Raw genomic sequence first — 16,255 nt, forward strand, 5'->3', positions numbered from 1 at the left:
TCACGGGTCAATCTTCCCTTAACAAGCTGCATGTGTCCCATGCATCACCATGGTAACCACAGGCAGATAGGACTTTGGCCCAGGAGTGACCACTGCTAATCAGAGATGATATGGGGATACTGCTGTTCTGGAGAAGGAAAAGAAAAATAATAAGATGTTGATCTGCTGATCGCATCAGCTGCAAACGAGTGGTCGTACAAATGAATAATACCAATTGGAAGTAAAGTGAAAACCCAACAACAGTCATTAAACACTTAACTGAACTGCAATCAAGGATCTAAATGCAGTTGTTACTGAGAAGAAATCCCTCTGTGTCATGTTTATACATCAGCAGAACTAAGAGCACTTACATTTACAATACAGAGACTAAAAAACAGCACTTTTTTCAATGACAAAAGCAAAACGGACCTAAACAAATTATTCAAATTATCATAAAAAGATCATAAAAGGAATCAGCATTAACACAAGAGTCACAATTTATACTTACAGGCAATTCATTATCAGGTATACCAGCTGTGCCTAATTGAGTTGTTTAGTCTTGACGTCACACCCTTTCAAAATAAGGCTTCCGGGTCCTGCTCCTTGTCATTCAAACATGCCACAGTGCTGTGTTCCCCGTTGTAACAACAGATCTGAGTCTTAAGACATTGATACCACTGTCATTCTTCCGCTCTCCTTGCGACGAGAAAGAGAAGAGGAAATGGCTGCAGTTGATAAGAAACTCTGAACCTAATCCTGAACTTCAACAAATTTAGTAAATTTAAACATTGTCATTGAAATGCTGTTAAAACACGTTCAGATTATGCACCATATTAATTATTATTTTAAACTAACGTAGGTCTACATTCTGCAGCTGCACCACGATCCTGCTCACTCAGAAATATTAAGATATTGTAATGAGAGTGACAGACCAGGAGGAGACGGCTCGTAGTTTCTTGCCAGTTTATTACCGAGCAGGAAAACAATCAACAAGGTTCTCTGACCATCCCAACGGCAGACTCTCTAACGTCTAACGTCTCCGGTAGAACTTAAAACAACCCCTTAACAAGAACAAAAGAAGAAGAAAACCCGGAGTTCTGAACCCCCCCCCCCCCCCCCCCCACCCCCTCTACCCACCACCGGCACGCACCATTATGACATCCCGTGCATTCCGGTGACAGGCAGAGAGGGTCGCTACAATATAATCTACAATATTATAATAATTATGTTCCACCAGCGCGATCAATTACGTCATGAGTGATAGAGATCATTATTCATTGATCCTACGTGTCTAAAGCTTAATACCGATTATTTGAATTTAAACTGAAATAACACATCATGTGTAATAAACATTTCAGTGCAGGAGCTGCTCTAACAAACTGACAGCCGTCTTGTGTTCAGAGTCACAGAGTTAAAAGAAGGGCATGCAGAGGTTTGATTCTGAGCTGAGTGAATTCACGCTGTTTAATATTTGAACCGCTGTTCAAAGAAATGACTGCTGCGCGTAAAAGCGGTAACTTTAGATAGTACCGAGTAACAAACTAATATCCAGCCAGGATTTAGATTGTGACAGACAGTAAACCTCCGCTAATGAATGAGCTTCGTTACAGACTGAGTGAATGAGGAAATGAAACAGCGTGTCTGACTCTGTAAGAGGGAGGAGACAGAGAGAAACGCAGGATTTGTTGAAGAAAACCTGCTATAACTTTACTGACATAAGTTTTTCATCTTCGTTTACATCAAAAGTTTTTCACTCTCTCTGGTACCTCAGTGAAGAAAGAAGTGATTGTAAACAAGTTCACCGGGTCCGTCATTGTCGTTCGTTTTGTTTATCTGTCAGAGCGTCAGGACCCGGAAGCCTTATTTTGAAAGGGTGTGACGTCAGACTAAACAACTCAATAAAGTGGTCGCTGAGTGTATTTTTGTATGACCAATGAGGAAAGTAATTTGTTAAGACATTTACTGGAACCTTGAAATACACACAGAGAGCACAAAGTGCAAACCAGACACGGCAGTTTAGTGTCTACTGAATAAAACGTTCTCTGTAGTTTTAATTTCTTGCTGAGAAGAAGGAGGTTATGTTGAATGTAAACCACATACTCCCCCCAAGTAAGTCCAAATAAAGGCCTTTTCATAAATTCAGATGTATCAATAGGTGCATCCATCACCCCTAGATTTGCGAAACACCAAATATCCAAAAAGAAATCCTATAATAGAAACGGCACTAATTCAGAAAAAAATCCCAAATATTGAAAAAAAAAAATGTTTTGCTTCCGGGATTTTTCAGGCGATTTGATAATTCACCTCCTCGCAAAAGTGTAATGAAAACGCCTTTTGCGAATTTCCACGTCTCTGGCAGGCGCAGGATCTGATCTAACCAGTCAATTTAAAGTCCTCAAAATCTAGTTTTTCAGCCGTTTTTGGCCTCATTAATACGATGTAGTTGTGCAGCAATTGCAACAATTTGTCAAAAACTAAAGTAGTTTTAGTCCATTTTCTTCAATGTTGAGATTTTCTTTTTCATTGTTTTGAAGAAAAGTCTTGCATGACGACATAGGGAATAACGAGAAATACGCTTATTCGAAAAACAGCAATTAATCGAAGCACCGACCCCCTGCAGCACTACCTTTATCGAGATTTGATTTTCTTTTACATAACTGTTATGGAAACGTGACTAATTTTAGCATGAGCCATAATAAACAAAATCGTTTAAGAGTGTGGTTTTCTTACAAAAAACCACCCAATATTGCACGTCAGCCTCTTACCGCACAGTGATTGTGGAAAAAAATTGCAACTGGGTGAAAGAACCAGAAGATTCCACTTTTCAACGTGTTCAAGCTTCTTCAACAGAAGTTTATCAACTCTGGAAATTCATCAATGAACATTTCCTTCACTTGAAGACAGTCCTCTCCATTTCACAATTAAAATATTAAATTGATAAGATCAAAAAGTATGCTGTGCTGTGTTTTTAACTATTTCCTCTCATTCTCTTGCATCAGATACTGACAAAATTCAACCAGTGCTTGTAGCCTTTTTAGTCCACCTTTGACCTTTTGTCAACCACATCCTGGAAATCTTGATCTGCTTTATGTTTCTGTATGATGTTAAAGTGATCCAAAGTGAAATACTGTATATACGATCTTTAGAGAGAAAGGAAACTCTTGGGTGTCAAAGTGAAGCAACACAAGGAACTGACAACTGATAAAGACTGTCTAATCGATCACTCTTAGACATATCAACTTCTGCACCGGTTAAATTTACACCCAAGCTCCAGTAAGCATCTCCATCTACACTTCTTTTACACTGTATTGTACAATTCAGTACAAACAGCCGCAAAACAGCCTCTCTATGAAGCACACAACCCCACGCATCCTTAAAAATATTGATAGATCTGGACATCCTGCATAAAACTCTGAATCATCCCAATAAAACAGTTAGAAAAGACTGCAACCTAATTTTCACCTCAACAAGCCATCCATCAACCCGGACTATCAAGACTGAAACCAAGCCACGCTTGGCTGGCAGTGAAACGAGTGCTGACGGCCCATCTGTACAGCACCAACGCTGAAAATAGATATCCTTTTCCAGTGCGATAAAGAGGAAGAAACTGCAGCTCGGTATGTTTTAATTTGGGTAAAATGAAATTCAAAAACGTCTCAGACAAACACAAAAGGACATAGTTGTTTTTTTTCCCCTCAGGCAAAAGTTCAAAAAGAAAAAGAAACAAATCGGTTAACTTTATGAACATGCATTTTTTTTCTATTTTGACAGTGGTTTACTGCTGAATTTTCTTTCTTCAATGTATAGTTACAATTACAGGTTTACATTTTCACAAGCGACCCCCTTCCCTCCCCGCCCCTGAAGTTAAACCGTGGGTTAATGAGAGCAGAGGATTCTGGCTCCTGTTACACAACAGCACTAGGGTTTCTGAGGAGGCCTAAAATATTAAGAGACATGCTGTGCAACAGTAGACTTCACACACAAGCATCTCTGCACGGATGTGAACATAACCTTTACTCTTCTAAAGGCTCCAGCTTGCACACAGGAAGTCGGTCCTGAACACAGATTGCAACCAAGTACAAAACAGGGGTTCAAAACTGTCTGCTGCTGAATATGTGATTAATTTATTAAACAAGGTGTCACCAGAAGACAACACAGCACACAAGCCCCGTTTGAAAGATAACTTGTCTAAGTGAAGCACACTGGAGCAAATGGCTTTGTGCTAATTAGTGACACGATGCAGCAAAATTTACACTTCCATCTCTATCAGCTCTGCAAGAAACACGGATTGCAAAGAAAACAGTTAGCTTTCTGTTTTCCTCCCTGAATCCGGCACAACTGAAGGTCAGATTGAAAAAGATGTCTGAGCCAACAGGATCTGACTCGAAACACAGAAACAAACTGCACTTTTACTTCTGTGTCTCAAATTACACAAGACACCCAAATGCGTTACAATAGAGACGGACACAAACAACCAACAAGCTTTGACCTGACTTCTGACATAAGACATTAGTAGTAAAGATGGAGCAGGCGGAGAGACAAATCTAATCTAGTTCCAGTCTTTCAGCTTCCCTCGCTGAGTTGAGGGGGCTATGCAACATCTTGGCAAAACCCTTCCCTCGCTGACATACAAACACAATCACCCACTTCCTCTTCGGAGCATTCTCATGCCAACAGATGATAAAGACCAACAGAACAACTCCACTGAGTCTCTTACACTAACTTTACAAAAAGTCATACTATATAAGTTAATGATATTGCATGGAATGTAACTTAGTAGCTCCAGCTGTTGATTGACAAAAACATTTTTGCCAACCTCTGCCTGATACACACAAATAGAGACGGCAGAAGAGCCACAGATCTTACTCTCACCTCTGAAGTGCATGAGGGCCACAGGCTGGAACGGCCCGTTAGAGCTCGGTGTATCTAGAACCATCCCAGTGGCAGGTCTAGCACATGTCAACATCAGTGAGCTGAGGCAGGAGACAGAGGAGAAGAGGGCAGCCCGGGCTAAGGCGAGGAGCCAGCCTCCATTTTAGCACGAACACTGAGCAGAAAATGAAGCTCCCCTGCTGCTGGAGGGAACCAGCTAGTTAGTGATGTCATCCCCCACAGCAGCCACCCGGTTGGCTGGTTGCAATCACATGGGAAGGGTGTCAGCATAAACAAACATGAGGGAAGGGATTGGCTGGTGGACTGAGAGGAAAGGGGTGGAACGGTTACTGTGATTGGGACAGAAACGGATACATACGTCCAGAGTGTTGAAACACAAACCACAGACTGCAGGTCAGCCTGTTTGGAAACGTATACAAGTAGAATTATACCAAACTTATATTGCTGTCTGGTGCCTGGGAGGCTTGCAAAACAGTTTTCATCTCTTCCAAACTAACTGAAAACAATAAACCACACTGCCACAACAAAAACACAGAGCACAGAGTCAGTTTCTGCAAGACAGCTGGCTCTCCAGAAACCCACCAAAGCCCAGGTGTAGGTTACTGAGAAACAGGAAGGCAGGAAGCCTCAATCTGAACAGCACAGGATGTGCATGTGCAGAAAGCTGCGCTCCGTCTCAGCAGCACTGGCGACAAAACCCTTTACCGTCAAGCTGTGCAGGAAAAGCACCGGTCTAGAATGATGCAGACAGTTCAGTGCTGTGAGAGCACATGCACAAATTAAAATAAATTACATTAGCAGAAATCACATGTGCACATTTGCTTTAGATACAATGATACCACTAATGTGATCAGCCTCACCAGTTAAGACCTTATCAGAACCACACAGTCTAGATGCAATGAAAAAATACCAATTTAATCTTTTAAAAGGAAAAAAATACATATAGTTCATAATTTGTATGCTGCAACATGACAAAACCATCAAAGATGCAGTTCTGTAGAGAAAGATTTAAACTATGTAATCAACAAATTAAGGTTATCAAGAGCTATTTATAAGAAGGCTTGGCGTATGCCTCTTTTATGCAAAGCACATAGTCTCGCAGCCCCATTTGTTTAAGATTGAGATAAACCCATTAATGGTCCAGAGATCTGCCAGTTGTCAACTGTATTAGCCACAGCCATATCACCAACATAGGATTCAGATTTAAACATGAGTCTGTCTCAGCATGGTTGAAGTCAGTCATACCGGCAGACAGTCACAACGTTAACCAACACACACTGGCATGGCAGCATTGACTGAAGACAACCCAAAACGTGGAACGTGTTTGGTTTTTAAAACCAGTAAAGATCATAATGAACCATGGAAGAACAACCAGGAACAAAAACACATAAAACAACAGCAATGGTAAGATGACTGGCACTCATCTATGTGCCATTTGAAAAAGCAAGATAAGACGAAGCAAATCAATCACTGGAGCGAGAACAGAGACACACTGCTGTCTTTAATGAGCTTAAATGGTCTTACCGTGTATTAATCTGCTGCGACAACTTTGTTTCTTTCTTGGAACCTACAACATATTGATCAATATGTCCCTGACTTAACTGGATGCAGTTTTGGAAAGCCATTGAAGAATGAAGCCAATAATTTACTACTAACACATTTTCCAATAAAAAGAATGAACAAAAAGAAAAAAGTGGTGAATACTGTCAATTTTGGTTCTCATAAATAAATTTTGCTAAAAACATTTGACAGAATGTTTTTTTTTCTAACTATCCAGAAACAATAAGCTGTTCTTTACTGCACATGAAAAGTCCAATTTATATGTATTTTATGTGTACCATTAGGAGTTAAATCATTATTTGTTGCTCATGATGTTTACGTGACTGTAGCATAGGGCATTGATCAATAAAAACTCAATTAGTTAATAATTAGGTTAGGAAATTTCTTTTTGCAGAGTTCCACAAACGAAGCAGTGTGTTTTAAAATCAAAGAGCCTCTAAGTCCTTAGTTACAAGTTTACAAGTTTGCAGGGTTTTTCAAACAACTTGTTTGTTTCTACTTGCACGAATCAACTACTACAGCTCCTGATACAAAGTATCAAGCACTAGAAAATATTACAAAGTAAGTACCAAGAAGTACAACTCCTGGGACATCCAGTTCCTGGTACTTCCTATTTTGGAAGTGTAGGTGGTGTCTGAGATGGTAATACTCACAGGTCTTGGGGATTACTAATGCTGATATGTTTGCACAGTCTTAAGCATGTACAATTCTGCAAGTGTCCACATTTGTCAAGAAGTTAGAAAGATTTTAAACAAAATACTTTACCCAAAATGGGAATTTCATGAAAACATTATGGTATATCATAAAGAGGAAGTCCAATATCATGTATATCAAATCGGACCAAGACACCACTAAACACCCGTTAATACTCCACACACACTTTTCTGTCAACTGCTTATGCACTTTTCGCCGTGTCTGTGTCATTTCATGATGTGGACAGAAAGTTAACTTGGGAAGTGTCATGAGTCTTGGGGATAAAATAGTGAGAGTGCACGCTTATTATAGCAGAACTTTAAATCATCATTGATAACAGTTGGAGCAGCCTAAAATACACAGACGAGTAGTTCATTTACAGGTCTGCTGATCTTCAATGTCACGATCCTCCCAATGCTTAAGGCGCAGTTCTATTTAAAGAAATGGACCAAATCGACGCAGCTGAGAACCCTCGCTTTTTAGCTGTGGATGAACGTAATTTTCCCCCTAAGCAGCAACCGATGATGGAAACACAGCTCTGTTCAGATTCTAGACTCACATTTATCTGCTCGCTCCAACTGAAATCCCAGAGAAATGTATTCAAATTAGGTATAAAAGGTTCAGATCAGAGGTGAATATAAAGATCAGATAAGATTCTCTGCCACCTTTATGGTTGAGAGTGCTTTACAAATTCATGTTGGAGCTGCAGTCAACATTCAAAATTACATTTTTGACTCATCTCCCGAAGCCAGGTAAACTGAAAAAACTAAATCATGAGCCATAAAACTCTGTCATGCATCATCGTATTTTTGTCTAGGAATAAGTATTAATTGCAGTGGTGTGAAAAGTGATGTTTAACCATCAATTTCTGGAAGCAATTGAGAATGCAAATTGAGATTCTTCCAAAAAAAAAGGAAATGTGAATATATGAAATACTTTTGTCACTTACAATAATATCTTAAGTTTTAATTAATTAATTATAAAGTTCTAAAGTAACTAGCTGACGATCACATTAGACTCATTTAAAAAAAATAACATTTAAAATGTGATGTTTAGTTAAGTTTATTTAATAAATCTACCTACTATCCATACTTTATCCTGTTCTTGTTGTATTCATGAACTTATAAAGCATTTTAGCTACCGTACCTTTAGTGTATGAAATGTGCTACAGAAAAACCACAAAATATGGGTTTGATTATCATAAATGCTGTCCGTAAATATGCTTTACAAAACTGCAGGGTGATCAGTATTATGTCTAAAAAGGTGAGAATCTAATTTTGGTGGTCATAACTGACGAATGAACACCTATTTAAAGTTTGTTACACTGCCACCTGGTGGGGTGAAAAAATAACAGCTTATTTCTTAATACAGTGACAACTGCAAGACCATTATGAAAATGACATTAAGCCAAAGATTATAGGATCCCATACCAGCTTTATAACAGAATGAAATGATACAGATATTTTATTTTTATTTTTTACTAAACTGATATACATTTGTATATTATATTGAGATTTCCCATTAACAGCCACTTAATTAATCAACTCAAGACCTTCTGTCTCATAGTTCAGACACCTAAGCCTTTCAAGTAAATTCATGATTTTGTTGTTTTTTTTATTTATAATTCCTACATTGACTTTTGTTTTTATTGTTAAAATCCTTCAAATAAATAATTTAACCACCCATTTTGCTCACAGAAGCAAAACAGCAAAATTGTCTTTATATAGTTTCCCAGAAACACTTTAGTCTCTCACACACACTTAGAAATACAAATGTTTTCATTTTTTCTTTAACCTTTCTGAATCCCTGCAATGGATGACCACATTACCATGCAAAGAGTTCAGTATAAAGCAGTTTAACCATCATTAAAACAACCTGCTTAAACTGAAACTATAGAACTTAACACGGTCACATACACATAAGGATACATATTGGCGAGTTAACGGGAAGAGGCTGTTTTTGGGCAGGCTCTTTAGACTCGCACCTACTTTGTGGCTCTGCAGGACGGGCTCATGGACATGTGTTTCCAACAGGAGGTGTGAACATGCCTGGAATGAAAACAGGCCAAGCGAGCAGCCTGTTTGGACAGGACCAAGTGATAACATCTACTAGGCCACTGTGGGATAATGTTTAGCAGAATGTTATCAAAACCAACACTGGGGTGCGGGAAATGATCGCGCTTATCAGACTTTAAGTTATGAGTATTAGTTTCATGACACAGCACAGGCGACAAAGATTTCTTTTTTTTTGTTTATCATTATTTCTTGAAAGATTCAACTCATCTGTGTATTTAATCATATTTTAATCTTTCCAACACACAGTGTGTTGAATAAATTGCCTACAGCAATAGATATAAGCACTGTTGCATTTATTCTTCAGAAAGGGGGACAGTTTAACTCAGTTCATAACTCCCGCTCTTTAAAGTGGCGCGCTGCTTTAGCTTGACCTGCGTCATCTTCCCTTCACATGCAACACTATTATATTGTGCACAAGATTAAATGGTCAAGCTTTGGAGGATGTACCAAACACAGAATAATACATCAGTCCATGTATTAATACTTGCATGCAAGTACACATGCCTACTTTAGAAAAAAAAAAAAAAAAAGTTCTGACAAACATCACTGATGTTGCGTCAATAAATTCAACTAGGAAATGTTTGTCTTTGAGGAGACATAATCCTCCCTATCCTCCTTTTTGGCACGTGTTGCAACTTTACTTGTTTATCGAGGCAAAGTGTCACTTAAGAGCATTGCAGTTCGTATTAAGAGCCTTCCTTGGATTGTTTTGAATCCAAATGAACTGCATCCAAATGAGAAACAAACTTATAAAGTGAGACTTAGAGTCAGCTGTAAGGTTATTCTTCCAATGTGTACCAGCATAATAGTCAAATAATGTCAATTTTTAAGGCTCAACCAAGTCAGATCAATTCTAAAGCGTTGGGAGTGATAGGACAGACCCGCTGTGAGCATTCAGTCATGCATGCATAAACAGAAACATGCAGAGACAATATGCCCTGAGGCCTAATGGCAGTATCTACTCCTTGCTTTTCCATCTGGCACTATGTTGGCACTGACCTTAGACACTACACAGCATATAATTATACAGTATATCTATACAGTGCTGATTTAAAAAAGAAGAAGCAACAGTATAGTTGCCAGACATTTTTCTATATGGTCACTGGCAACATTGTGAAACACAGGGAGCTTGGAGTTAAAGCTTTATCTGTGGATTACCACTAAATATAGACTCTTGGGTTAAATCCAAAACAAAATCCATGCCATGTATGACCTCTGTTTCCACTTATTGCATAACTTCATACTCATCTTAGTATTACCGTAAAAAGAGGATACAGCATAGGGTGTTTACACAGGTTTTAAATATATAAAACATATATAAAACCAAGTATGGTGTATTTCCCCATATGCTAGAAAGCAAATTCTTCCAAATGTATCATGTTTTCTTTTTGCTCACATTTCCTAAACCACATACAAAACATTAAAAGGTGGCAATAGTCCCTCAGCTGAAGGATTGATGTTGTGTCTGCTGTATAGATATGCAACAGCTGCAAAACAGAGCACTTATTAATTACTTCTAATGTGATTAGGAGGAGTCTGGGTTGTTACATGGGTAAATACCTTTAAAAGCAGGCAATTTCTGCAGCTCCCTGTTGTTGCTCAAGCTGAAGCGAGTGGAGCTCTGCCTCTTGTCCTTTTTGACAGGTGTCTGTGAACCTGGCTGCTTCCCCTTTAGCAGCTGAGTGGTAGGAGGAACACTATTGCTAGTCTTCCTGTTAGAGCTCTATGAAACAAGAGAGGGAAAAAAAATAGAGATATGAAAATACAGATATGAATGAAAGAACAATGAAGCATTTCCTTAGGTATTTCTTGCCTGTCACCACAAGCTAACTCATGCATGAAGTCTGTGCATTACTTCTAACTCATTGAGACAGAATCTTGGAGAAGAATAAACAGAAACCCCCTTTCAAGATTTTGTGAAAAAAAAAAATAATAAACACATACACACACAGTTTTAAACTCCTAATATTTGTTGTGGCATAAGGAATGGTTCGCTTTGATAAACCTGTGCAATGTCACAACATTTATTTCTGTCCAAGGCTTCATTCATTTTTGGCACAGATCTTGAACTGGTGGCTGGAGAGGTGGACCACTGTGTGAAGTATTCTCCAGCACATCCCAGGGATTCTGAATGGAGTACATTTTTGACTGCAGTGGCCAATTCATTTGTGAAATAATGTCTTGTGCTCCCTGAATCACCCTTTCACAATTTGAGCCTGATGAATCCTGACATTGTCATCCTGGAATATGCCTGGATCATAACGGAAAATTATGGGAAAGCTATCACAATAAACATAAACAATTAGTGAGCCAACTTAAAAAAATAAAAATACTACCAACCAAATTAATGCCTTTTTCATTTTTGTTTTCTTTGTCCAGGCAGTGTATATCTGAACATATCAAGCTCTAACAGTGGGGGGGTTAATACTTTTTTCAATTCTAATAATCATCAAACCAACCTGCTGTGTATGCAATAATACTAAAAACAGAGATTTTGAAGGATAAGACTAATCCTGATATGGGATCATCTAAATGCAGCACATTCCTCACAGCTTGCCCTGCCTTCGAGCTGGAGTCCTTTCGTTAACATGCATCTGATGGCACAGAGCCGACTCCAGAGAATGCAGCTGTGGACCTTAGTCAGTTTGAGTCACGGGTGGATTTATCAAATTCATTTAAGATTGGGCTAAAATTGGTCACAGTCTGTGCAAAACTGCAAAACAAGAGCTGAATCTCCACCAGAAAGTAGTTTACGAAAGAGGGAAATAAAACGGATTCACGAACAGATTGTATATTACTGGATGAATGGTAAGCCAACGGGGAAACACTTGTCTTGTATGACTTCTCAAACTAACATCTAACAAACTAACTGACTTCTTTGATAAGGTGCGTAACCAGCACTGTAAAAAAAGCCTACATTTATATTACACAAACTCACTTTACCATGAAACACCTCTGGTTAAAATACACGGGGATCGTAACAACGTTTTTTAGCAAAACGAAATGAATTTGATTGAAAACAATATATATATTACTACACTTGCTACATAGCTGCTGGATGCTAACAAAAACATGCAGGATTATTAACCATTAATTGGGAAAATAAATTTAAATCTTGAATACTTTTCACTGTGTATATAGGCAAGGCAAGGCAAGTTTATTTGTATAGCACAATTCAACACAAGGTCATTCAAAGTGCTTTACATCAAAATTAAAAGCGGCAAGACACAATTAAACATTAAATTACAAATAAAATGATAAGAAATGATAAGAAAAGAGGTAAAATAATAAAAAGCACATGTTGTTAAAAAGTAAGAGCAGTGGAGTACAGCAGGTACACATCTCATTCTTACAATGGCAAGAATTACGTTTCTATACGGTCAAAACGTACAAAGACTGGGTCAAATACAGTATTACAAAAGTAATCTGTAACAATTCGTGCGGTGAATCAGACCAATTTGACAATTCTAAATAGATCTTCTATATAGGTCCAAAATGAATTATTAGCATTTAAGCAAAGAGGGACAAATACATGAGAACACATTAGGGATACATTTGAGAGATATTACATTAAAGGGAAATGCACTGTGTTAAATGAGTCATAAAATAATGGTAGATTTTCAAGCTGACATGAGTTTGTTTTAGGATATGAGAATAACTTACTGCAGCAGGTTTAATACAAACTGATGCTGGGTAGTTCTGACTATGTGAAAACAACATTTTGCAAGTAGCACTAACAGCTGTGAGCTGTCACACCCTATGTGACATGAGTGCATTGAGATGACAAAGATCTTGTTCTTTGAAGAATAACGGAAGTTGTACATTCCTGTTAAGACTCTAATGTTTAGATGTGTTGTTTTGAAGGCAATGCATGACGTTTGTTTTAGGCCTGATGCATTTGGCTGTGAAAAGATGTCTTATCTTATTAGGTAATCTGTGCTATGATATCATTTTTAAAAGTCTGAAATGTGGGCCAAAGCAGGTTTCCTCCTAGATGTACCCAACCCAAAGGTAAAAAGTTAAAGTACAGTATTAGAACATGATGTTATTTATTTTTAAGTCATTTATTATTTGATGACAGGCCAGGTAGATTAAATATATTAAAACTAAATAACAATTTTCAAATCTACTCTTAATATTTTAACTGTGTCCTAAAAAATAGAGTAAGGATTTTGAAGGTGTAGTAATATGTTTTAACTTTCTATCAATGTTATATGTTAAAGAATTGTGTGGCAATAATCCAGACATTTATGAACTCAAATGACTGCCCGATGCCCTAAACCAATCTATAAGTTAGCACCGCGTTAAGGACAAACAGCAGCAAGATCAAAGTGCAACCCAATTTGTATCAATAAACAATTCACTCACCAGCCAACCACAGACCTACAGCACATTCCATCTATACAGGATTGCGATCAGGGTGTCGGCCATAACTCCCATGGTGGTAAATAAAATGCTGAAATCTGCAAGCCCTCTGTCAAAAAATGTCATTAACGCTGCTGAAACTATTTTCTGATCAGGAATCAATTCCAGTACACGGTTCACATAAGTGCAGAAACCTGTCAATAAAACATCACAAATCAGTCGGCTATTAAACTAAACTTAGTCATGAAGAACAAATGTGTCAGCACTATGATTAATATGAGGCCTAAGTTCATGGAGGCGCTATGGTTCCACTCCACAGGAACATTCCTGTCTTTTGTATGAGACCTTGTTTTACTATAAACGCTTGCAAGAAATAATGAGTCGTCCCCTCTTGGAGAATGTTGACTCAACAGTTTAATTTTGTGAAGGAAATACTTGTTAATTTACTTTTACTTTTAATTAACAGCTTAAGATTCTAGGTTTTTACGTCTTTCCTAAAGAAAATCAATAAAATGATTCAGATCAAGTGGAGGATAAGATTACAAAAACAGATCTTAAACCTCCTTCGAGACAGTAATTCAATACTGAGTGTAGCAAATTATGTTGGCTGTCCCAGACAGATGAGTCTAAAAATTCAGAAGTACAAATAAAATGGGAAGATTGTAAAAGGGTAACAAAGATTGATTATGGGAAGAAGTCACGGTATCAGGGCAGACATATAAAACACACATGCATGTGTGCAGAAAGGTCAAAATATGGACAATCATTAATGCTTAAAAAGGAGAAAACAAGATTACAATCTGCTAAGGAGCAGTAGTCATGGACTGTGGATGACTGGGTAAAAATGCTACGCAGTGATAGATCAAAAATCTGCACTGGGTGCGGAGTTTATGCTTTACGTTTTGATTACTTCAGGCCAAGTGAAACATACAAAGACAACTGTCATCTGCATTTCAGGTAATAGGACCAAGAGAAAGCAGTTATTATCTCTAGAGTAAATGCACATGGGTACTTTGAAATTTTGAACACTTTTCTTCTTCCACCAGTCAACAAGAATATAATTATTAATTTGTGAAGTCTGAGTCTCAGAGAACTCAAGATGTCATAAAAGCTAGAAAAAGTAACAAAAAAGTTGTTGCAATTTTTGTATTTTATGAATCCATCATTTCTGCCTTCCACTATTAAATCTATATATCATCCTCTACTTGAAATGATAAAAGTGAAATTAATTAAAGAAATGTTTTAGTTTTAAAAGCAGAATGTGTGATTGTTAACTAAACAATGTGTGTCAAAGCTGTGATTTATTTTATTTTCCTATGAAGTGAATCTGTCTCCCAAGACTGCTGACTCCATTTGTTCTGGCAGGAGTCGTACATGACATGTGTATTACTGCTCCAGAAGTACACCTTGTACATGATACAGATCCTGTACAAGATCATGGGGGCAATTGTTTTATATTGCATTACTTTGACCGGGTAAATCAGTTATTACAGCAAGCTCATGTACTTTAGAGCTTGTGATATGAGTTAAGTAAAACATCTGTTACTCCGAGTTTGTTTCACCATGATTATTATTTAAAGGCCACCTCTGAGGTTTATGTGTTTGTAATCCATCTTAATCCTGTTCATTGACAGATGTTTCACTGATTGTGGATACTATTTTCACACTTTGTAATTTTTTTTTTTTTTTTTTTTACTTTCGATTTGCCTACCTCATGATCTGAATTTTCATGTCCTCCACCCTTTCCCACTTTCCCAGATTTAGGAGACTCCTGCAAGAGAAAAATGAAATTCAAATGTGGCTGTAGTCTAATTTATATTTGAAAAAAACAACAACTAATTAATGCTGTGATCTACAAATCCCACCGACCGAATGCTTGTCCAATCATTGTTTGCACTGTTTTACAATTACGATAAGATTCAGAATTACATAACCTCTTCGGGAATATATATATATATATAATTCTGTATTTATATATATATGTATATACAGAATTATATTTATATATATATATATATATATATATACAGAATTATATATATATATATATATATATATATATATATATATAAATTATATATATATATATATATATATATATATATATATATATATATATATATATATATATATATATTCATACAGAATTATATTTATATATATATATATATATATATATATAAAAAAAATATAATTCTGTGTTTATATATAAATTCTATATATATATGTATACAAATATACAATTATGTGTGTATATATATATATAAATTATATATAAATATAAATATATATATATATATACACATATACATATATATATACTTTGAAATTCACAGCAAAACTAAACAAAACACACTTGGATATGTATTTAAATCGCTGTACTTTAGCATTTTTTCTCTATTTAGTCCAGTTTAAGCCAGCACTAATACATTGGCAGGATAGCGGTTAGCTGGTAATGACTGCTGTCTGGCTAACGTCCATATGATGGGACACTGTGCTTTGGTAATTATCTAGTTATTACAGCGGTTTAACAATAAATGCAACGATTTACATAGTGCAAACTTTACTGGTTTCAACATAACCTCTTTGGGAATAGTTTACCGTCTCTCACCTTATCTTTCTTCGGTTTGTTCGGCATTGTACCAGCGCAGCCGCCCTTGCTCCTCTCCCGCACACTGACTCCACCAGCA

The 16,255-nt window shown here is 37.1% G+C and overlaps 1 protein-coding gene across 2 annotated transcripts in view; it reads right to left on the bottom strand.

Annotated features, from left to right (window-relative positions):
- LOC133418663 (serine/threonine-protein phosphatase 2A 56 kDa regulatory subunit gamma isoform-like) overlaps positions 1-16,255 on the bottom strand; it is a 33,162-nt gene extending 16,907 nt beyond the window's left edge. Inside the window, exons 1-3 of one of the 2 annotated variants that reach the window (XM_061707481.1) lie at positions 16,177-16,255; positions 15,277-15,336; positions 10,761-10,923 (exon numbers count right to left, since the gene is read on the bottom strand). In XM_061707481.1, coding sequence (XP_061563465.1) covers positions 10,761-10,923; positions 15,277-15,336; positions 16,177-16,203 — 250 coding nt within the window. In that variant the 5' untranslated portion in view covers positions 16,204-16,255. Of the gene's footprint in view, positions 1-4,851; positions 5,055-10,760; positions 10,924-15,276; positions 15,337-16,176 lie in introns of those variants that run through there. The other variant, XM_061707482.1, reaches the window with a different exon arrangement.

This window comes from Cololabis saira, chromosome 18 (assembly GCF_033807715.1).
Source record: "Cololabis saira isolate AMF1-May2022 chromosome 18, fColSai1.1, whole genome shotgun sequence".
Taxonomy (NCBI): Eukaryota; Metazoa; Chordata; class Actinopteri; order Beloniformes; family Belonidae; genus Cololabis; species Cololabis saira.